At 44.3% G+C, this 23,010-nt stretch overlaps 1 protein-coding gene across 1 annotated transcript in view; it reads right to left on the bottom strand.

Moving 5' to 3' along the window:
• LOC139265192 (fatty-acid amide hydrolase 2-like) overlaps positions 1-23,010 on the bottom strand; it is a 70,702-nt gene that overhangs the window by 39,419 nt on the left and 8,273 nt on the right. The window contains exons 2-6 of the mRNA XM_070882117.1: positions 20,579-20,661; positions 19,576-19,712; positions 14,679-14,888; positions 9,221-9,340; positions 7,160-7,295 (exon numbers count right to left, since the gene is read on the bottom strand). Of these exons, the coding sequence (XP_070738218.1) occupies positions 7,160-7,295; positions 9,221-9,340; positions 14,679-14,888; positions 19,576-19,712; positions 20,579-20,661 (686 nt within the window). The remainder of the gene's footprint in view (positions 1-7,159; positions 7,296-9,220; positions 9,341-14,678; positions 14,889-19,575; positions 19,713-20,578; positions 20,662-23,010) is intronic.

Below are 23,010 nucleotides of genomic sequence, written 5' to 3'. Positions count from 1 at the left end.
ATCGGGAAGAGTTGATCTATTAAGCGGAATTAGGTGTAGGGGAAGAAGGGGCGAAAATAGAGTGGATGGTAGAAAGCAAATCGAGTTTGGATGGGGGGGGGGGGAATACTGTTTGGCAGACAGAATGTTACAATGGGAGAGAAAAAAAAATAGTGGATGGATGGAAGCAGAGTCATGGTTGATTGACTGGCAGAGTTTGCATTATATAGAAAGTAAGTGGCTTTACAGGTAAGTGGTCCATGTGATTATCTGAAATGGTTTTGATCATCTGAGGTGGTGAGAGGAATGTGTGTTCCCCCTCCCCCTTATTGGCCCTGGATTTTTCACTTTTTTTTGCCTCTCCCAGGAGGTTACATGCCTTACCAGGGTCCTCTTCAGCCTCCCCCCCCCCTCCCGCCCCCCATCCTCCTCCCCTCACAGGCGGAGGCAGAGAGAGAGGGGCGCTTGCAGAGCACGGCTGACAGAAACACCTTCCCTTCACATAAAGGTAGAACTTTTATTTTTTATTTGTTTTTGATTGGTTGCTTATTACTTTAGTCTTGGTGCTTTAGGTGTAGGGTTCCTTCTATTTTTTATTTGTTAATTAATTGCTTATTACTTTTTTGCTTCTATTTTAGTGGTTGGTGCTTTAAATGTACTGCCTTGTTTAATGCTTTAAATGTACTTATGCTTCTTTATTGTTTTGTGAAGGTGTTTAGTGCTTTGAAAAATCCTCCAACTTCCCTTCCCCCCCCACCCCGTTGATGTTGATGTGTCCTGTGTGTTTAATGCTTTCCATCCCGTCTCTGGCTGTGCCTGCACTGAACTGAACTTAACTCTAGCTAAGGTTTTTCAGCACTTACAAAAGTAGACATTTACTCCATTCTAAGTTAGTTTGGAGTAAGTTTTCGCTGCCTAAACTTGCAAAACAGGCCTAAGTGGCTGGACACACCCCCTTTTGAAAAAAAAACTGAACTAAAATGAAACTAAACTAACTTATGAGAACTGGAGCAAACTAAATGCCAAGAATTGCAATTTCTAAGATACTCCAAACTAAACTAATTGCTCTTGGAGCAACCCCACTCGAAACTTGAGCCCATATGTTTTTTAATAGGAACTGTGTCTATAGAAATTACATTTCAAATAAGGAAGACTTTATGATTACATTCTTCCTCATACATTCAACCTTCACATGCAACCAGAAAGTATACCACAGTGGAACAAAGCACGATGTAGTGAGGGCTTGTATTTTCATGTTATCTTGGCATAGAGCAACATTGTCCCAAACAGTTAATTAAAGTCACTAATCCTTTGAAAAAGTAGGGTCAATGCACCAGGTAGCCGTATTACAGCTAGGAACCAAAATTGAGCCCCACCCCAAACAGGTTGCACCTACAGTTTAAAAAAAAAATTTATCCGCCCCTCCAGAGAAATTTGCCTGTGATTTTTTTTTCTGGTCAGGGTGGATGTTGTGGCGGCTGCGGTGCAGAAGTGCCCTTGCAGCGGGTCGGCTGCCTCAACCAGTCATCAGCACGTCGCACAGTCATGTCACAACGTCCCTCCCCTTCAGTTAAAGGGGAGGATCGCTGCAATCTCTGCAGAGTTATCAGTTCGGTCCACTGGTCCACCAGGGAGGGTTTTGGTTAGGCCAGCGGACTGGCACAAGAGGTGGTGCCAGACTGCCTGTTGGCGGCCTGGCCGAACCCGTGGGCATAATTGTCAGCCCGACCTGGCAGTCAGCCGACAATAAAAAAATAACGGAGTCGCAGCTGTGCGACCTCCCCTTTAACAGCCGGGGAAAGCTGTCAGTGGCACCGACCAGCGATGGCACCACTCTCACGGAGCAATCTTGCACGGGACAATTTCCCGAAGGGGTCGGAAAGGGGGTTCGCTGCCGGTCAGTAAGGGATCAGCGCGTGCCGAACGCGGCGGGAAAACAGGGAGCGCGAAAACCCGTTCCCACCACTTCCAGCCCGGGTGGGGGGGGGGTCATTTCAGTCGGGTCGGCCTATCCGTCTGTCCCCGGTCGGTAAGGCCTCGCCACTCCATTTGCGCCTCTTAGAGGTGAAGGGGAGGACGAAAACCCCTCATTTTATAAAACAGAAGGCCAGTATCCTGGAAGGAACAGAGAACCCAGATCCAGGCATGGGTTGCGACCGAGACAATGTGGCCTTGGCAGAGCAGTGATTGGATGGGGGAGGACACCGGAGGGCCAATGTTGGGAGAGAGTTATCCCAAAGCAAGGGGCTTCAAGCCAATGGGAGAGCACTTGCTCAAAAACTGTGGGACTGACTCATCACCATTATTGGGCTATTGTCTTCCCCATGTTTACACCATTATCGGGAAATTATGCAGATCTTCAGAAAACTAGGGAACCCAAAACAAACCAAGGGCCTACACCCTGCCAACCCAATCAACACCTACTCAACCCTTGAGTAGGTTAACATCTGAATGGTCAGTGGAAAAAAACCCGCAAAATCTAAATGCTGCATTTTTCTAAATCACAAAGCCCACCAATGGGAAGGATCGATTTCAGCACGAGGGGCAGACTGGATATCTGGCTATAAGAAGGGGGTTCTGACCCAGTGTGTGCGTGTGTTCTGCTCTCGTGATCCAGCAACCAGCAAGCCTCTCGACACAGAAGGAAGACCATGTCCGAAGACACCGAAGACAGAAGAAACAAACCACCAGACTGCAAAAGGCACAGTAGTGAGTACTACCTTTGGTCCCCAGAACTCCCAACTCATTTAGGTCAGGAAAGGTGGGAGGTTGGGCATTGTACTGCTAATACTTGTGTAAAAATTTTCGTTGTGTCCGTTTAGTGATATTTAGGGGGATTGTTTTGATGGTGTATTGCTGTTTGTTGAGATACACCTTGTCAAATAAATTGGAAGCTTAAAGTTCCTCTTGGAATCGCCTCGTCTCAGTTCTGTTGTATTACATCTCCTGATTGTGAGTCTTGTGTCAGAACAGTGCAAGGGAAGCCAGGAGCACCTCGAAAATGCTCAACTGTGTGCCACAGGCTAGGGAAGAAAGGAGTTAGGAGTGTTTGACACTCACAGGTGCCTCACAGGCTAGTCATAAGCTGTGGGGACGCACGAGTCTCAAAACCCCCTTCATAAGCTGTGGACACAGTCTCTCCAGGAGTGCTCTTGCAGCAATCGGGGTACTTCACAGGCCAAGCATAAGATGTGAGGGCAGAAGCCCAGAGAGAGACACCCAAGGCACAACACTCCCCAGAACCTGAGGCAGTAATGGAGCATATGAAGGGGGGAAATTTCGGCCCCGTAATCTCTAGAGCAACTCTTCCTCTGTTTCAAATACTTGTCCAAATTTCTTTGAAAGATACTGTCACATTTAAGAGTTTTTTGGCCATTTTTCTACAGAAAGGATTTGGAAAAAGTTACTTGTACTGTGTTTTAAAAGCATTGTCTAATACTGAAAGAAAAAAGAGAGAGGGGAATTTGAGACGTTAGGGAGTTAAGATGATAATTAAATAGTTTTAAAGTTGTTTCCTCAGACTGTAAATAAGCAACTTGTTGGCTTATCTCTATCTTTGATGAACACCTCACACACCCATTGTATTAGAAAGTTGTTGATATCTTTCCAAGTGTGCAAAATCAAGAAATGAAGCAGAATATCAGAAAGCAGTCTGGTTTTTGCAATAGAGGGTAATTTGAGGTAAAGAGGCAGGCTCATGGATACAATGGAGTTGGTCTTTTTAAGTCATGCAAGAAAACGAGTGGACAATCGAATGCATGCATTATGTTCGTGAGATCTTGTGGACATAATTAGTATTGATTGAATTAAGTGAATCTTATCATAGCTATTGTTATGTACATTCACCTAAAGGAGTTGAATGATTCGCACTACATTTCATCTCATCTCGTGTTAACAGAAACTGTGCAAAAGTCCCGGATATCCAGTTCAGGTCACAAGGGGGTTTCATTGTTACACCACCCCACCCCCCAAATCTCACTATCATACAAGTAAATATAGATGTCTCAACAAAAGTAAGAAGCTCAGACCGCTTACAGGAGCGACTGAAGCCAGTATTTGAGGCAGTATCAACAAGAGCAAAATCATAACCGATGCAATAACCTCTCTCTCTCAACTACTCCTGCCAAAGCATTCCAGCCTCCAACAATCCTTTATGCAAAGAGATTTCTCCAAACATCTCATTCCCAGTGATAATTTTGAAATGGTGGCCCCCACTTATTTCCTAACTAGAGTAAATCGTTTTTCCTTATTCACTATCAAAACTCTTCATAATCTTAAACACCTTATTAAATCTCCCTTTAGCCTTCTTTGCTCCAGGGAAAATAATCCTAGTATCTTAAGTCTATACTCATAACTGTAGTTTCTCATTCTTGGCATCATCCTAGTGAATCTTTGCTCTACACACACTATGCTTCTTCTTTAATGAAGCACCTAAAATGGCAGACAATACTCTATATACTGGAAGCACTGGCCCAGAAAATGGCCCTGGGGATACAGGACAAGCTCCTACTTTCAAATATGGTCCCACCATAGAAGCTCAAAACTGGGAATCCATGAGGCAATGTGGAACATCAGCTGCAAAGTTGTTTTACATCACAATCCGTAACATCATTGCCTGGCACATCCCTCACTCCTTGATCATTAAGCACAAAACCAAGCCTGATGCAGTGCAGGTTGTAAAGGGCATGTCAGGAACAGCACCAGACATAACTTAGGATGAGGTTCGAACCTAGTGAAGCTACAGCACAGAGCAAACCTGCAACATGCTAAACAACAAAAGCAACAAACTATAGACAGAGCTAAATGATCCTACAACCAACAGATAAGAGCAAAACACTGTAGTCCTACCACACCAGTTGAGAATGATGGCAGACAAGTAAGAGGCTCCAGGAACATACCTAGCATCAACCATGGTGGAGGCTAGCACGTTGAGTGCAAGATACGAGACTGAAGTGTTTGTGCGTCTTCAGCAAAGTGAATGTCCTACTCAGTCCCTTCCCAAAGTCCCCACCAATGTCCAGGTAATTTAGTTTACTCAATATATCAAGTGGTTGAATGCACAGGATACAGCAAAAGGTATGAGCGCTGAAAACATCCCAGCTATAATGCTGTGCACCAAATTAAGTGCTTCCATAGAAAAGTTGTTCCAGTATAGTTATGACACTGGCAGCTACCCAAAAATATGGAAGATTGCCCAAGGGATGTCCTATCCACAAAAAATAGGTTAAATCTAAGACAGCCAAACACTGCCCGGACAGCCTCCTCTGAATCAGGAGTAAAACGATGGAAGGCGTGATCAATAGTACTATCAAGCCATACATACTCACTGACTCACCAACACAGTTCAAGTTCTGATAAAACCACTTGGCTGCAGACTTCATGACAGCCTTGATCCAAAATGGACGTAAGGGCTGAATGCAGGAGAAGCAAAAATAGCTAAGCTCATTAACTACGCAGCATTTGACGGAGTATGGCATCAAGGAGTCATAGCAAAACTGAAGTCAATGGGTGTCAGAGAAAACCTTTCAATTACTGAAGTCACACCTGATGCAAAGGCTGTGTTATCAGAGGCCAATCATCACAGCTTCAGGACATCACTGCAGGGGTTCCCCAAAGATCTGTCCTCGGCTCAACCATCTTTAGCTGTTTCATCAGTGACATTCCCTCCATAAGATCAGAATGGTGATAGTTGCTGATGATTTCACAACACCTCTGAAAATGAAGCAGCCCTACAGCAGGACCAAGATAACATCCAGGCTTTGGCTGACAAGTGGCAGATAACACTCGTGCCACATTAACGCCAGATAATGACCATCTCATACAAGAGGAAGCTCAGCCATCTTCCTCTTGACCTTAAACGGCAGCACCATTGCCAAGTCCTCCACCAACATCTTGAGAGTCACCACTGATCAAAAGCTGAAATGAACAAGCCACATTAACACTATGGCTGCAAAAGCAGAGTAGAGTAGAGATTGACAAGTAAGCTCACTTCCTGACCAATATTCCCTTCAATTTTTTTGGTTTGCAAAGCCAATTCGAAATACCACGCATGTACGGTTTTTCCCATTTAAAAGCTGGGTGAGCCGGCTGTGTGGGAGCTCCAGAGCACTCAGTGGCCGCGCAGCTTATAGGGAACATTGTTCCTGACCCCTCAAAATCTTTCCACCATCTAAGAGGCTCGTCAGAAGTGGGATGGAATACTCACCTGGATGGGTACAGCACAAACAACACTCAAGAAGCTCAACACCATCAAGGAAGTTTTCTTGATCAAAGCTCCCAACATTGGACTCAATATCCAACCCCACCACTGATACAATGTGGCTACAGTATGTATGATCTACTTTGACAGCACCTCCCTTGCCTGCCACTTGTACCACCGAAAAGGATTGACTTTTATATGGAAGAAACCGCATACGCGTGAAAATTTGAATAGGCTACGCAGCCAGTTAAAAGGACTGCCCACAGAAAAAAGAGAGAACCTTGATGAGAACATAATCACCTTAAAGACTCAACACACCATCCTGACTTTGGCATATATTGCTGTTCCTTCTTTGTTGCTGGGTCAATATCCTACAATCCCCTACCGAACACATCATTGTGGAAGCACCATTCACACAAGGATTGCAACAGCTCAAAGAGATCCACAAACACCTTCTTTGGTCAATTAGGGAAGGACAAAAAAAAAAGGTCTCTTGCACAAGATCTTCCTCTTCTCCCTTGATTCTCTCCTCACCCACGTTCCTGGTACCTATACTTGCTGACATTGAAAACATCTTACGCAGGCACCACTCTCCTCCAGCATCATCAGCTCCCTCTTCAAAAAGCCCAGCAGAGATACAATGATCCAAATGGCATCTTACTATGCAGTAACTTTTGTGTGGTTATAATGTCCTCTGACTTTGGCATCCCCCCCACCCCCATCCATTCTACCATTGGTGGCAGAACCTTCAGCTAGCTCTGCCTTACTCTCTGGAATTCCTTCCACAAAACCTACCATACCTCTATTCATCTTAAAGCCTTCTGAAAACCCATCTCTTGACCAAGCTTTCAAACACCTCTTCTAAATCTCCTACAAGATTTTCCATTTGCTCCTTTCTTCCTGTGAAGCACTTATGTTTTGCTCACATTAAAGGCGGTATGTCCTTGAAAGTAATGATTACGGTTTGAGCTTTGTCCTTACTTGGAGATATTTGGACCAGCCATGACTTTGAACATTGGAATGAGATCCTCAGCATAACGACACATGGGACCAGTACAGAGAAATTCCATTCTTAGACCTGTTGCATCTGGAAACTGACCACCATTAGGTATCAAACCTGAAAACACAAAGTTAAAAAATATTTCTAATATTACAGGGACATACAAAAGATATTTAATAAATAGTGCAGTCAACTTCAGATAGGTACATAATGATTTATTCACAATTGTGGTCCACGTACTTTCTAACCATTTTACAGAGTATTTAAATCACAAAAAGATCCAGAATACAAAATCCTAATTCAAGACAATTGTTCCTACTTTATTCAAGTGTTCACATTTTTATTGAAACCTTCACCTACATACATTTATCAGGCTTAGGTTTTGTGGTTTTAAAATGCCACATGCAAAACGAAACTAAATCTTCAGGTAAGGAGGGAATTGTTTTCTAACAGATTCTTGCATTTTGATCTGCACTATAACTTTTGGGGAATCGATGAAGCTTTGCTGGCCACATTTTAAAAAAAATGAAATGCAGACTTTAATATTGGTGGCATAGGTTAAAAATTACACTTCTGCCTTTGAAACGTGGAATGAAATCTACCCAGAGCAATAGGATAAAATTGCCTCTTCGCACAGAAACCCATAGGGCCTAAAGTGAAATGAATCAAAACAATTTGAATCCAGCATCAGAAGAGTACAAAACTTTTCATAATTCAGCACTAAAGTAGCAGCCTGAGAGAGACAATAGTTGTCTGGGAAATGAAAGTGTTGCATGGGATGATTTTTCAAGGCCAGAGTTAAGGCACAATGTTGGGCAATGTAAAGGAAGGTTTACCCTCCAAGTACCGTATGCTATACTTGAGCTGGAGTGCTTAATGCCAACACTGGATGCAAAAAATGTGGGGGGGGGGGGGGGGGAATCCATGCTCAACTATTGTATCCCCGAACAGACAATGCAGTTTGATCATACTTTTCTTATAAGTGAAGGCTAATAAGTTGTAATTTAAGTACATATTCTATATCCCTGGAAGCAATCACTGATCATAGGTTCTTATTATAGGCTTTTATACTAACTATAGTCCAGAATTTGCTTATAACTTACACCATAGTATTGGTGCATTTATGTCAATGGCACAGAAATTCCAGAAAATTATGGCTTGAATGACTTATGCCATTACTTATGTCACACCATAATTTCCTGGGACTTTTGTAGCGTTCCAAAGAGACCCTCACAAACAATTCTAATAGCTCTGCACTTCCCATAAAAATAAATGGCGATTGCGAATTTGCTTAATTAATGCTACTTTGATCTAAGATCTTTACTTACTTTTACTTTTACTTTTACTGAGATGGCTACTGGCTAATGCAAAGGATGCTCAAAAACCAAAGGATGTTCTACAGCAACACTCTGTGGTCAGAGCCTGCAACTGCATGCAGACTGAGGCAGGTTGTTTGATGTCGACTCTTATAATGCAATGTAGGACCCTCAAAACAGACTCCTTCCCTGTTTGGTCAATGCTAGGTTCCCTACTAGGAAATCTACATTGAGTCCTATGCATGGATTTGTAAAATTGGGTATTTCCAGAGCAAGTCAGGCCAATTTGAAGTCACCCATCCATTCCATTCCTTATGACACCCAATGTTATTTATAAAATTAAAGATCTTAGGCAGGGAAAAAAGGCTACTATAGCACACTGTACCTGTATAGAGAACCAGGGTTTGTATGTCTCAGGAAATGTAATATAGTTACTGTACCAAGTGCTTGCATTATTTACTCTATAACAGAGCCAACAGGCAATTTAATGGGTCAAAGCTTTAAATTATTGGATTAACAATTAAAGGAAAGCACTAAAGTGGTATATTAGAACACCAGAGCTGCCTTAATAAATCAGTTATTCCTCAAATCTAAACTTGCACTAAAATAATTAAGTCGCAACAAACACAAGACCATACAAGTCACAATATCATATTTAGAAGGCAAAATCATGCAAATATGATGTACTACCATAAAACCAGTGCAGAGTTTAAAGATAATTCTAACCTGTTGTAGGCTTGTGTCCAAAAATTCCATTGAAGAAGGCAGGCATTCGAATACTCCCACCAATGTCAGAACCCACGCCCATTACTGACCCGGCTGCAGCAATAATGCTTCCCTCACCACCTGCAGAAATAAAGCCAAAACGCAAACTGAACTTTTTTTCTACTTTGTTTATGAACACCTTCCCATCCTAAAATAGTGAAATTGCTGTTCTACAAGATAGGACAAAGAAAGGCAATACCATAAATTACATCCTTCAAGATAGGACACAAAAAAAAGAAAACTTGAAATACTGTCCAGCTTGGGGGTGGGATTTTTATCTTATTCAGATAGGTTTTTTTTTTAACACACTTGCCCCATCCAATCCATAGATGCCCAGTAAGTTGTCTAGATAGGTTATGTTTAGTACCGTACTACGTTTAGTACCGTACCGTTGTTTTACTTTTGTGAATGTGGCTTCAAGGTGAAGAATGTTAGTTCTGGGAAAGCCTTCCATTTCAGATGTTGACGGGTCAAGTTTCGGCCTGAATTGCTCCTATTTTTTTTTTGGAGCACCTGGTTTAGAATGGAGTATCTTAGAAATTGCAATTCTCGGCATTTAGTTTGCTCCAGTTCTAGTCAGTTAGAACAGTTTCATTTTGGAAGAGATTTTTTTCCCCCCCAAAAGTGCCCAGCCACTTACGCCTGTTTTGAAAGTTTAGGCATTGAAAATTTACTCCAGACTAACTGACAGCAACCGAAGACACAGCAAGCAGCCTTCAAGCTGCGAGGGAGACTGAGGCCATTCGGCCACGGGATAGGGGCGGCGGCAGTGGCTGACGGCAGCCAAAGACACAGCAAGCAGCCTTCGAGCTGCGAGGGTAACTGAGGCCATTCAGCCAGGGACAGGGAGAGGCAGCCAGATAGAAACTTAAATTTGCAGAATGGGTGCTGCATTGTCAACACCACGGATTATGCAATGGTTCACTGATTAGAGCTCATCGCACCAGGAACATCTTAGCCCGTAGGCTGATGGACAGGAGACCTTACCCACGTCGGCAATATCGAGCCAGGCGCTCGTACCTGGACATGAGCAAGGTTGATTGTGTCAAAAGGCTGCGTTTCCGCAGAGAAGTTGTCGCTGAGATCCGTGATATGCTGAGAGCAGATTTGCAGTCCATAAGCAGAACGCCAACTGCCTTGTCTGTTGAAGTGAAGCTAACAGCTGCACTTGCCTTCTATGCCTCGGGATCGTTTCAGGCGACAACTGGATGTGACGGCTGCACTGTATGTGCGGAGGTTTGACTTCATCAATTTCCCAATGACCACACAAGCGATCCATGAGAGGGCTGTGGGCTTCTTCAGGATTGCCGGCTTCCCAAAGGTACAGGGCTGCATTGATTGTACCCTCATAACCTTGCAAGCACCTGTGGAGGATTCCGAGCAGTACAGCAATAATAAAGGTTTCCACTCCATCAATGTGCAGCTCGTGTGTGACGACAAGCTGCGCATCATGTCAGTCAATGCGAGATACCCTGGCAGCACCCATCCTACGCGTTATATTTGGCATGTTTGAGTAGCAGCCAGAAGGGCAGAGCTGGCTACTGGGAGACATAGGGTACGGCCTGACTACCTGGCTCATGACGCCCCTACGCGTGATACAGACAGAAGCTGACCATCAATACAACATGACGCACATTGCGACGCGCATCATTGAGTGGACCATTGGCATATTGAAACAGCATTTCCGATGCCTGGACCATTCCGGAGGCCACTTGCAATACTCTCATCTCCTCAGATTGTCGGTCACTTCACTGTTGTGTGCTGCATGCTCCATAACTTAGCCATCATGAGGCAGCAGGAGCTGGTAGTGGAACCAGAAGACCGTGAGGGTCCAGTGCATGATGATAGTATTACGGAAGAGCAGGATGTGGATGATTACGAAGATCAGGAAAGCATGCAAGTGACTGATGCCGGAGCACGAAGTCGGAGGAGGGCCGTCCATTGTGCACCTTTAACGATTGCTTGAGCCTTGCGCCAGCAGCTCATCCGTGAACGCTTCAATTACTGATGCCTGAGGGCTCTGTGACCATTGTTGCGCATGGACATGTTTATTCTTTGCAGTTGTTCCTATGTTGTGTTGTGTTAACGGAAGATGATTCAGTTTTAATGAAAAATATATTATTGAAAAGTTAACGTCACTGTAATAAAATATTTGTTGTATCAAACTTTACTTTTTAATATGACTCTTGAAGATCACTTAGACTTTAAGATCACTTATAAACTTGTAAAGTTACAAAAGTTACAAAACAAGTTCAATGTGAAAAATATTACATTCTTAAGATCACTTAAACTTCAAGATCACTTTTTAGATGCAAAATTAAATAAGTTACAAAATGTGAGAGTATTTACACTACAAGATCACTTATAAGTTGCAAAGTTACAAAACTTAAAAAACAATTTCAATTTGAAAAACGCCACTACAGCTACATCAAGAACAAGAACAGCAAAGAAAGGCTGCAACCATCTCATCCACATCTCAGTGAATGTTCACTTCTTCATGGGGGTGTCATTTGATTGGTCGGGCTGTGTGCCCTTATTGCAGCAGCTACCTCCGTGATGGCCAGTGCCGTCACTTGCATGCCCTCCCTGACGGCCTGTGCCGTCGATTGCACTCCCTCAGACATTCCCTCCCTAAGTTCCCGTGTCATTACTGCTATTTCTCCCGTCAGGACCATCACCTCTTCACCCACTGCACTGACGCTACCGATGAGTGATTGGGTAAGCTCATTGGTCTCCATACCCAATGCCACAACTTGAGCCGCATCTGTTGCATGCTGTGTCTCCAATCTCCTTCTCCTCTGCCTGGGTCTGCCTCGTGGCACCACTACACTGAAAGGCACGGGCACAGACGGTGGGACGCTCGGTGTTCCAGATGGCAGTACCAGAGAGAGGCGCTGGGACGCTCAGTGCTCCAGACGACAGCACTCGAGTGGGAGGCGCAGGCTCGGACAGTGGTGCACTGGCTGTAAACTGCTCCATTATATCACCAGCACCACTGGGACCCGCAACATCGGAATCAAAACCATGGAAGGTGGAACCAGAACCTATGCAAGGGGTTGAAACTCTGATGCCCATTAATTTGGAAGCTCTCCCCTGTAGACATTTTAGTCATCGCTGCCATCATCCAGTCTGGATCGTCTGCATCTGGTTGTACTGGTTCTTGTTCTGTATCTTCAGGATCGGCAGCATCATGTTCTGCAAAATACATCAGAACAGTCAAATGTTTAACAGCAAGGGAGGGGGCAGGATGGGTGGCATGAGTACTCTCACACATAGCAGGCCAGGCAGTAGGTTGGTTTGAAGGGCCACGATGCATTTTCAGGACTTGCCCTCTTCCTCGCGTGCAGGCCCAGGTTGTGCTGTACTGATTGCTTTTCTCCATGTACGACTCATCATAGCAGCTACCCTCTGTTCCAAGGGTGTCAGTGGATGCAGATTGGGCGTGCCTCCTCCTGTTCGAGTTGCTTCCCTTTTGTTGTGGGCCAATTTCTTCTGCAAAGGGTAAAATATAACTTTTTAGAGTGCGTCTTTCTGCAGGGTGGGACATACAGATAGTTACATTACAATTACATTAAAAATGGAAAATATTACTTACACCAACTACTTGACCAAGGTCGTGCCATTTCTTTTTACACTGGCTTCCAGATTTCATGGTATGCACACTGCGCAGTAATCTTCTGCAACTTGGTTCCAGTGTTTCTTCATTTCTTTAGGTGGCACTTTTATGTGACCTCTGTTGCTGGTATCTAGCTCCTGCCATCTCTGCTCAATGACATTGACAAATATCTCCACTTCCTCATGCAAGAATTCTTTGTTCTTGGTGGACGTTGTTCCATTGCTGTATTGAATTGACACTCTTATTTTTCAAAACACACAGTCCTTAATTTGCATACACCAATGCAGCACCTGTTCTGGAAGTTTAGCAGTGAAAAGCAGCACTCACTGATTTCGGCAGGTGATTTATTCAACAGTGCTGCTAAAAGCACTCCTTCAGACACAAAACAATCACCAAAATTCAATCCCAAGCCTTTCCAGGGGTCCACGAGACAAATCAACACTTTTCCTTAAATCCCTTTAAAAATGGCCGAGTGCCAATGTTTCTGGGCAGGGCTGCTGTCACGACATTGCCTCATTTAAACTTAGCCCCGCTCCGCTCCACTTGCAGAAACGGCGCGACTCCGTGGCTCCGCCCCCCCCCGCTGCTGTGTGCACGCTGTGCCGAGCTCCCAGGGACCAGCAAGGAGCCGGAGAATTAAGAGGTATTTTTCTGTCGCATTTTTAGGCGCGAATAATGGGCGCCCAGGTCGGGGCTGCGCCGTTCTAGGCGTGGCCCGAAACTTGACCCCCGAGTGTCCGCATCAAGGACTCCCAGATCAGGCTCAACATTGCTTGTTCATCATCATAGGCGGTCCCTCATATCGAGGATGACTTGCTTCCACGCCAAATGCGAATGAGTTCACATGTGTTTCAATGAAGGACCTAATATTCCAGGTCCTGAACTATGTGTTGAAGGGTGGACGATGCCTGTGCGTGGGTTTTTTTAAAAACTTGTGATGGCCATTGAACACCAGCCACCACACGGGCTTGACAGAGCTAGGTCTTGGTCCAGTGTCAAGGATTAACCAAGACAACTGGAGACCAGCTCTGCTGCACGGACCTAGTGCGCACACATATCGGTGTGTGCTGCCCCTGGACCCTCGCCTCTTCTAGGCCCTGAACTCACGTTTCTCCTGGACCCCGATCACGTCGCACCACAATCTCTCGCCGCTCCTGCTGCACCTGCCCAAGCTCCAATCAGCGATCTGGATTTTGGTGACGTCCAATCCACAGCCCTCTTCACAGCCGCTGCTTTCCAGCACGTGCTGTACCTTGCAGCAGCATGCTGCTTTGAACGCCCCGACCTGTTGATGGTCCTTGCAGGTCAGGGCCGCCACGCCGAAACAGAGCAAGGGACCCTCCATTTCCAACATTTTCAAACTGGAAATCATGGACACTTGGGGGGTCTGCAAGGAGGAATCATAACCAGAAATCTGAATTTTCTGACCATGCATCTGTAATTCTTGCATTTCAAGCATAAGAATTCTGTTGTTAGTTTTTTTTTTACAAATATTTTCTACATTCAGAGCACTGATTGATTATCTTTGGGCCACTGGCTATGTCTTTTCAAAGTTTTACAACAAGTGGTCGGAAGGCGTGTGAATATTTGTGTTGGGTTCCCACACTGGAACGTTTCAAACCCTCTGCTCCACTCTGCTAAATTCCTCTTGCCAATAATAATAATGAAAATGTTGGCGTGTATTGCGTTAGTGTGATATTTCCATTTCAGACATCAGCCATCCTGTGATCACTTGAGTGAAACTGCCAATTGTAGATTTTATTTGTACTGTGAGATCGTCACGAGGATTTGGATAATGCTCACCTGAGCTTCCACCAGCAATACGATCCACATTGTATGGGTTTCTGGTTGTCCCGTATAAATGGTTACTAGATTCATACCACATACACAGTTCGCTGCAGTTTGTAACACCTAATGGGATGGCACCAGCTTTTCGGAGATTAGTCACAACAGCAGCATCCGTTAGGGCAATCACATTCTTACGGCTTACAAGACCAGCTGAATTGGGTGAACCTGGGGGGAAAGTGTAAAATAAGTTATTACATAAAAACAATGTCACCAATAGACTTCATAAGTTTAGATGGATAACCACTTTGACGAGTACAATACTGCACTGCGGATAGCAGGGTGTCGGTTTTCCCAAATTTCAAAAAGTTTACTTCTTTAGACTTCCTTTCAAGTTGTTTTTAATAAACTCTCATCATGCCAGATGGTAGCATGCTCCTGTGCCACATAGCAGCACCATCTTGTTTGTAAAACAGTTAGAAAGACAACTAGAACACTACCAAATACCCTTCCCTGCTATACCAGAGAGCCTGATGAATGCAGTGTATATGATGGATGCCTACTTGAAGAAGAGAATGCTATAGAAGGCAAGTCATTTTTCTTTCTTTCTCATTTGGCATCCTCCATACACAACTAGAGACGGTCCTAGCAGAAGTCAGGATGAGATGGAGGGAGTCCTAGAAAGGGAAGGGGGAGGACGAAAAAGAGCAGAGTGTGTTTCGGATTCCAGCCAAGCGAGATCAGCCAAAACCAACATTACCCACCTCTGCAAAGTTCAAATCATGTTTTCTGGTCAAAGGATGCATTTCTCAAAATAGCATGTTTATGTACACTTGTTTTAAGCAAACAGCCATGTAATGGGAGAAACATAGAAAATAGGTGCAGGAGTCAGCCATTTGTCCCTTCGAGCCTGCATCACCATTCAAGAAGATCATGGCTGATCATTCCCTCAGTACCCCATTCACGCTTTCTCTCCATACCCCTTGATCCCTTTAGCCGTAAGGGCCATATCCAACTCCTTCGTGAATATATCCAATGAACTGGCATCAACACTCTGCGGCAGGGAATTCCACAGGTTAACAACTGAGTGAAGAAGTTTCTCCTCATCTCAGTCCTAAATGGCCTATACCTTATCCTAAGACTGTGTCCCTGGTTCTGGACTTTCCCAACATCGAGAACATTCTTCCTGCATCTAACCTGTCCAGTGCCATCAGAATCTTATACGTTTCTATGCGATCCCCTCTAATCCTTCTAAACACCAGTGTATAAAGGTCCAGTTGATCCCCTTTTCCTAATCTGCCGCCATTCAGATAATATTCTGCCTTCGTGTTTTGCCCCCAAAGTGGATAACCTCACATTTATGCACATTATACTGCATCTGCCATGCATTGGCCCACTCACCTAACCTGTCCAAGTCACCCTGCAGCCTTTTAGCATCCTCCTCACAGCTCACACCGCTACCCAGATTAGTGTCATCTGCAAACTTGGAGATATTACACTCAATTCCTTCATCTAAGTCATTAATGTATATTGTAAAGAGCTGGGGTCCCAGCACTGAGCCCTGCAGAACTCCATTAGTCACTGCCTGCCATTCTGAAAAGGACCCATTTATCCCGACTCTCTGCTTCCTATCGGCCAACCAGTTCTCTATCAACGTCAATACATTACCCCCAATACCATGCACTTTGATTTTGCACACCAATCTCTTGTGTGGGACCTTGTCAAAAGCCTTTTGAAAGTCCAAATACACCACATCCACTGGTTCTCCCTTGTCCACTCTCCTAGTTACATCCTCAAAAAATTCCAGAAGATTTGTCTAGCATGATTTCACCTTTATAAATCCATGCTGACTTGGACCAATCCTGTCACTGCTTTCCAAATGCATTGCTATTTCATCCTTAGTGATTGATTCCAACATTTTCCCCACTACTGATGTCAGGCTAACCGGTGTATAATTACCCGTTTTCTCTCCCTCCTTTTTTAAAAAGTGGTGTTACATTAGCTACCCTCCAGTCCATAGGAACTGATCCAGAGTCGATTGACTGATGGAAAATGATCACCAATCCACTATTTCTAGGGCCACTTCCTTAAGTACTCTGGGATGCAGACTATCAGGTCCTGGGGATTTATCAGCCTTCAATCCCATCAATTTCCCGAACACAATTTCCCACCTGATAAGGATATCTTTCAATTCCTCCTTCTCACTAGACCCTCGGTCCCCTAGTATATCCGGAAGGTTATTTGTGTCTTCCTTCGAGAAGACAGAACCGAAGTATTTGTTCAATTGGTCTGCAATTTCTTTGTACCCCATTCTAAATTCACCTGAATCCGACTGCAAGGGACCTACGTATGTCTTCAACAATCTTTTTCTCTTCACATATCTATAGAAGCTTTTGCAGTCAGTTTTTATGTTCCCGGAAAGCTTCCTCTCATACTCTATTTCCCCCCCTCTTAATTAAACCCTTTGTCCTCCTCTGCTGAATTCTAAATTTCTCCCAGTCCTCAGGTTTGCTGCTTTTTCTGGCCAATTTACATGCCTCTTCCTTGGATTTAACACTATCCTTAATTTCCCTTGTTAGCCACGGTTGAGCCACCTTCCCAGTTTTATTTTTACGCCAAACAGGGATGTACAAATGTTGAAGTTCATCCATGTGATCTTTAAATGTCTGCCATTGCCTATCCACTGTCAACCCTTTATGTATCATTCGCCAGTCTATCCTAGCCAATTCACGCCTCATACCGTCGAAGTTACCTTTCCTTAAGTTCAGGACCCTAGTCTCTGAATTAACTATCACTCTCCATCTTAATAAAGAATTCTACGATATTATGGTCACACTTCCCCAAGTGGCCTCGCACAACAAGATTGCTAATTAGTCCCTTCTCATTACACATCACCCAGTCAAGGATGGCCAGCTCTCTAGTTGGTTCCTCGACATATTGGTCTAGAAAACCATCCCTAATACACTCCAGGAAATCCTCCTCCACCAGTTACCAGTTTGGTTAGCCCAATCAATATGTAGATTGAAGTCACCCATGATAACTGCTGTACCTTTATTGCACACATCCCTTATTTCATGCTGTCCCCAACCTCACTACTACTGTTTGGTGGTCTGTACACAACTCCCACTAGCGTTTTCTGCCCTTTGGTATTCCGCAGCTCCACTCATACCGATTCCACATCATCCAGGCTAATGTTCCTCCTTACTATTGCATTAATTTCCTCTTTAACCAGCAACGCCACCCCACTTCCTTTTCTTTTCTGTCTATGCTTCCAAAATGTTGAATACCCCTGGATATTGAGTTCTCAGCCTTGGTCACTCTGGAGCCATGTCTCCATGATGCCAATTACATCATCTCTGTTAACTGCTATCTGCGCAGTTAATTCGTCCATCTTATTCCAATTACTCCTCGCATTGAGGTACAGAGCCTTCAGGCTTGTCTTTCGAACACACTTTGCCCCTTTAGAATTTTGCTGTAATGTGGCCCTTGTTTTTTGCCTTGGGTTTCTCTGCCCTCCACTTTTACTATTCTCCTTTCTATCTTTTGCTTCTGCCCCCATTTTACTTCCCTGTCTCCCTGCATATGTTCCCATACCCCTGCCATATTAATTTAACTCCTCCCCAACAGCACTAGCAAACACTCCCCCTAGGACATTGGTTCCGGTCCTGCCCAGGTGCAGACTGTCCGGTTTGTACTGGTCCCACCTCCCCCAGAACCGGTTCCAATGTCCCAGGAATTTGAATCCCTCCCTTCTGCACCACTCCTCAAGCCACTTAATTCATCTGAGCTATCCTGCGATTCCTACTCTGACTAGCACGTGGCACTGGTAGCAATCCTGAGATTACTACTTTCAAAGTCCTACTTTTAAAATTTAGCTCCTAGCTCCCCAAATTCATCTCGTAGGACCTCATCCCATTTTTTACCTATATCGTTGGTACCAATATGTACCACAACAACTGGCTGTTCACCCTTCCTTTTCAGAATGTTCTGCACCCGCTCCAAGACATCCTTGACCCTTGCACCAGGGAGGCAACAAATCATCCTGGAATCTCGGTTGCGGCCGCAGAAACGCCTATCTATTCCCCTTACAATTGAATCCCCTACCACTACAGCTCTCCCACTCTTTTTCCTGCCCTCCTGTACAGCAGAGCCACTCACGGTGCCATGAACTTGGCTGCTGCTGCTCTCCCCTGATGAGTTATCCCCCTCAACAGTACCCAAAGTGGTGTATCTGTTTTGCAGGGGGATGACCGCAGGGGACTCCTGCACTACCTTCCTTCCACTGCTCTCCCTGTTGGTCACCCATTGTCTATCTGGCTGTGTACCCTTCACCTGCGGTAAGACCAACTCGCTAAACGTGCTATTCACGTCATCCTCAGCATCGTGGATGCTCGAGTGAATCCACCCACAACTCCAGTGCCGCAATGCGGTCCGTCAGGTGCTGCAGGCGGATGCACTTCCCACAGACGTAGTCGTCAGGGACACTGGAAGCGTCCCTGGCTTCGCACATATTACAGGAGTATAACACGTGTCCGAGCTGTCCTGCCATAACTTAACGATTAATTTAATTTGGCAACAATGCTAAAGGTTACTTACTGATAACGAAAGAGTAGCCTTTTGCAGAGCTGGCAGGCTTCCCATAGAGGTGGTAACAATGGGGTACACATTCCACTATCAAGTCATTTTTTTAGACTTCTTTGCCAATGAATTGTGGACTATACTGCTGGATCTGATGGAATAACTTGGTTCAATCCATATAAAAGGCAGCACTCGAAGTATTCAGAACAGAAGTGGCATTCCAGCTCAGATTACAAAGTAGAGGATAAAGTGAAGGGATCATGATTTCTTAACTTAAAGAAAATATCCATTATGTGTGACAGGAAACCCAGGTGACCATTCAAGTGTACTGACATACCTTCTAATGCAAATGCTTCTTTGACTGTAAAAGGAACACCGAGGTAAGGAACGCTCTCCTCCAGAGATTTCTCATCTTCACTCCCTTCAGCAAGCCTGTTATCCACCTGCTGGGCCTCTTTCAAGGCAGCTGCAAACCTAGAGTAACAATGAATAGCATTTTGGGAAAATGAAGGAAATTAAAATACAATGCTAAAGCTTTGTGACATGGAAGTCAAAATCATAGCATTGCAGAACTTTGAGGAAAATAATCTTTGGGGCAAAATATAATCCTCAAGGTGAGAAAGATTAATGTACATATCAGTTTAAGTCAGTACGTCATTTTTTCCTTGAATCAAATACAAGAACCACCCTCCATTGTTTAACAGCTTTACAAAAGTTGTGATTATAAATTACACATTTTACCTGGGGTCCCAATTTGTAAGGGAGCCTAGAAACATTGGGAAGGGTGGTAAGCTAGACTCTGGAAGAACTTGAATGGAGGGGATATAGTCTGAGGCATAGGAGTTCTCAACGGGTTGAGTTTTGAGAGCATTCAGACAGAGGGCGCGAAGTCTGAAAGCTCAGAAGGGCATAATGGGATAGGAGAGCAGCTTAGTCAAAGGTGGAGAGAGAAGAAATGGACCCTGGTTGTGTCAACTGAAAGACAGTAACCGATCTGGTGTGTTATTTGATCATTTTTTTCTCCCCTCCCTTTCTGAAAACAATGATCCTTTGCTAAGATATCAGTACTGATCCAAGTGATCGCTCCATGAGCTGTAACAGTGAGCATCAGCAAGCTATTTCTTTACAAGAGGCATCACAGCTAATTCTGGTCTCATCAGCACCCAGAGTTCTAACAGAGGGCATAGAAGCAGTGCCTGTTTTTCTCCTCCCCTACATGTGGATGCCAAGGTTAATTACAGCACCTCTACCATTGATGTTTTAAGATACTCCGATTATAATCATAGGCTTAACAATATTGTGTCATCTTTAGCAAATTGTACACACAATGAACTCCTTACCTCTCTGCAACAAGAGCATTGACTATAGGATTGACATCTTTGATTCTGCTGATATACGCCTCTATTACATCTACACACTTTACCTAAAATAAATGCGAGAAATGATTTGTTAAATAAAGTTAAACTGGACATAGTTCATGACATTAACTCTCACCAAATGTCATAAATACTGAAATTATAACAGATCTAAACAGAGAAAGATCTTGATCAGCTATTTTCCCCTGCTTATGATGGAGGGGGAGGACATAGAATGTTACAGCAAAGAAACAGGCCATTTGGCCCACTATGTTTGTGCTAGGGGTTTTCTCCACAAACCACCAAGTCTAAACACACATGCCATACTCTTAATTTCTCTTTTTCGTGACTACCTAATTCTTTTTTTTTTTTAAATGGTGGACTTTTCAACAATGATGCGGCAGATAATTCCATCCAAGTATATTAATTCCCCACTCCACTATATGTACCATAGAATAGCAAGACAGCTAAAATGCGTAAGCAAAGGAGCAATAGGACTATGAACTGTTCTGCCAACACTCTCTCCCTTTCACTGCTGACCATACACTCTCAGACTGCCATTTTGACATAAATGATAATAAATCATGAGTTAAAAGCTAATAAAGCAGCAGTATTAATGATCCAAAACCAGTGAGGATCAAGTGCCTTTGTGGATCAACAAAATTAATTTGTAAAATGAGTTCGTCCACTGGTCATGTTTTCGGGTTTTTACGCTAGATATTTTCTTGGGGGTCACAGGTCGCTCCCATAAGTAGATCTTTTGTCTTCTACAATCTGGAGTGCACCCTTTTCCTGCCCAATATCTAGGAAAATAAGAGAAACACTCAGGGATCTGATAATAGTCCTCCTCTCCTCAAAAGCCAGACTGGATGTACACTTACTAAACTGAGACACAGGATTTGGACTAACAAATGGTTTTATTCAAAGAAGATAAAAGGAACAGTTTCACAGTAATGTATGTATTTCTCTACCCTCAACACAGAACACACACACAACTTGCTTCTCCAAATGTAGACTTTAAGCAAAAGTTTACTTTAATTTCAAAGTAGCCTAACCTCTCGTTAGATTGGCACTGAAACTATTAAAAACACCAAGCCATCTGGTTGTGCCTACAATGTTAAAAGACAAACACTGTCCGCATTGTAAATTCTATTGAAAAAGGCTCTGGCCATCAAACTCCCATCAACAAGGACTCCATCCAATCAATGACCCCGACTCTTTCACAAAGGTCGCAGACTGAGCTGGTAATCAAAGACATTATCCCAAGCTGGGGCCAGATGACACAACCAGCCCAACAACCACTTGAAACCAAAGTCAGTAGACAGCATCATTAAATTACAATGATAAGCTTTAGGAATATGAATGCAGAGAGTCTAAGCAAAACAAAACTGCAAAGGCTAGGCACCTGGAAAAAAAACAGAAAATTCTGGAAACACTCAAAAGCATTCAGCATCTATAGAGAAAAGACGGGTTAACCCAGGGGAAAGGATCGCACCTGAAATGTTAACTACAACTGTTCTCTCCACAGATGCTGACCGACCTGCTAAGTGCTTTCAGTGCTTTTCTTTTTCTGTTTGAAAACTCAACGCATGCTTGCTTACATCATCATCATAGGCAGTCCCTCGAAATCCAATGTGGGAATTACAGTCTCTGTCACAGGTGGGACAGACAGAAGGAAAGGGTGGGTGGGGAGCCTGGTTTGCCGCACACTCGTTCCGCTGTCTGCGCTTGGTTTCTGCATGCTCTCGGTGACGCCCTCCCGGATGCTCTTCATCCACTTTGGGCGGTCTTGGGCCAGGGATTCCCAGGTGTCAGTGGGGATGTTGCACTTTATCAAGGAGGCTTTGAGGGTGTCCTTGAAACATTTCCTCTGCCCACCTGGGGATCGCTGCTATGTAGGAGTTCAGAGCAGAGCGCTTGCTTAGGGAGTCTTGCGTCGGGCATGCGGACTATGTGGCCCGCCCAACAGAGCTGGTTGAGCCTAGTCAGTGCTTCAATTCTGGGGATGTTGGCCTGAGCGAGAACACAGACATTGGTGCGTCTATCCTCCCAGTGGATTTGCAGAATCTTGCAGAGGCAGAGCTGGTGATACTTCTTCAGCACTTTGAGATGTCTGCTGTATATAGTTCACGTCTCTGAGCCAAATATGAGGGCGGGTATCACTACTGCCCTGTAGACCATAAAAGCTTGGTCCTAGATTTGAAGTTCTGGTCTTCAAACACTCTTCCTCAGGCGACTGAAGGCTGCGCTGGCACACTGGAGGCGGTGTTGGACCTCGTCATCGATGTCTGCCCTTGCTGATAGTAGGTTCCGAAGGTATGGAAAATGGTCCACGTTGTCCAAGGCTGCACCGTGGATTTTGATGACCTGGAGCGGGGCTGTGTGGCAGGGTCAAGTTGGTGGAGGATCTTTGTTTT

The sequence above is a fragment of the Pristiophorus japonicus genome, chromosome 6 (assembly GCF_044704955.1).
Source record: "Pristiophorus japonicus isolate sPriJap1 chromosome 6, sPriJap1.hap1, whole genome shotgun sequence".
NCBI lineage: Eukaryota > Metazoa > Chordata > Chondrichthyes > Pristiophoridae > Pristiophorus > Pristiophorus japonicus.
The sequence above is the reverse complement of the archived record's forward strand: the minus strand, read 5'-3'. Positions and strand labels throughout refer to the sequence as shown.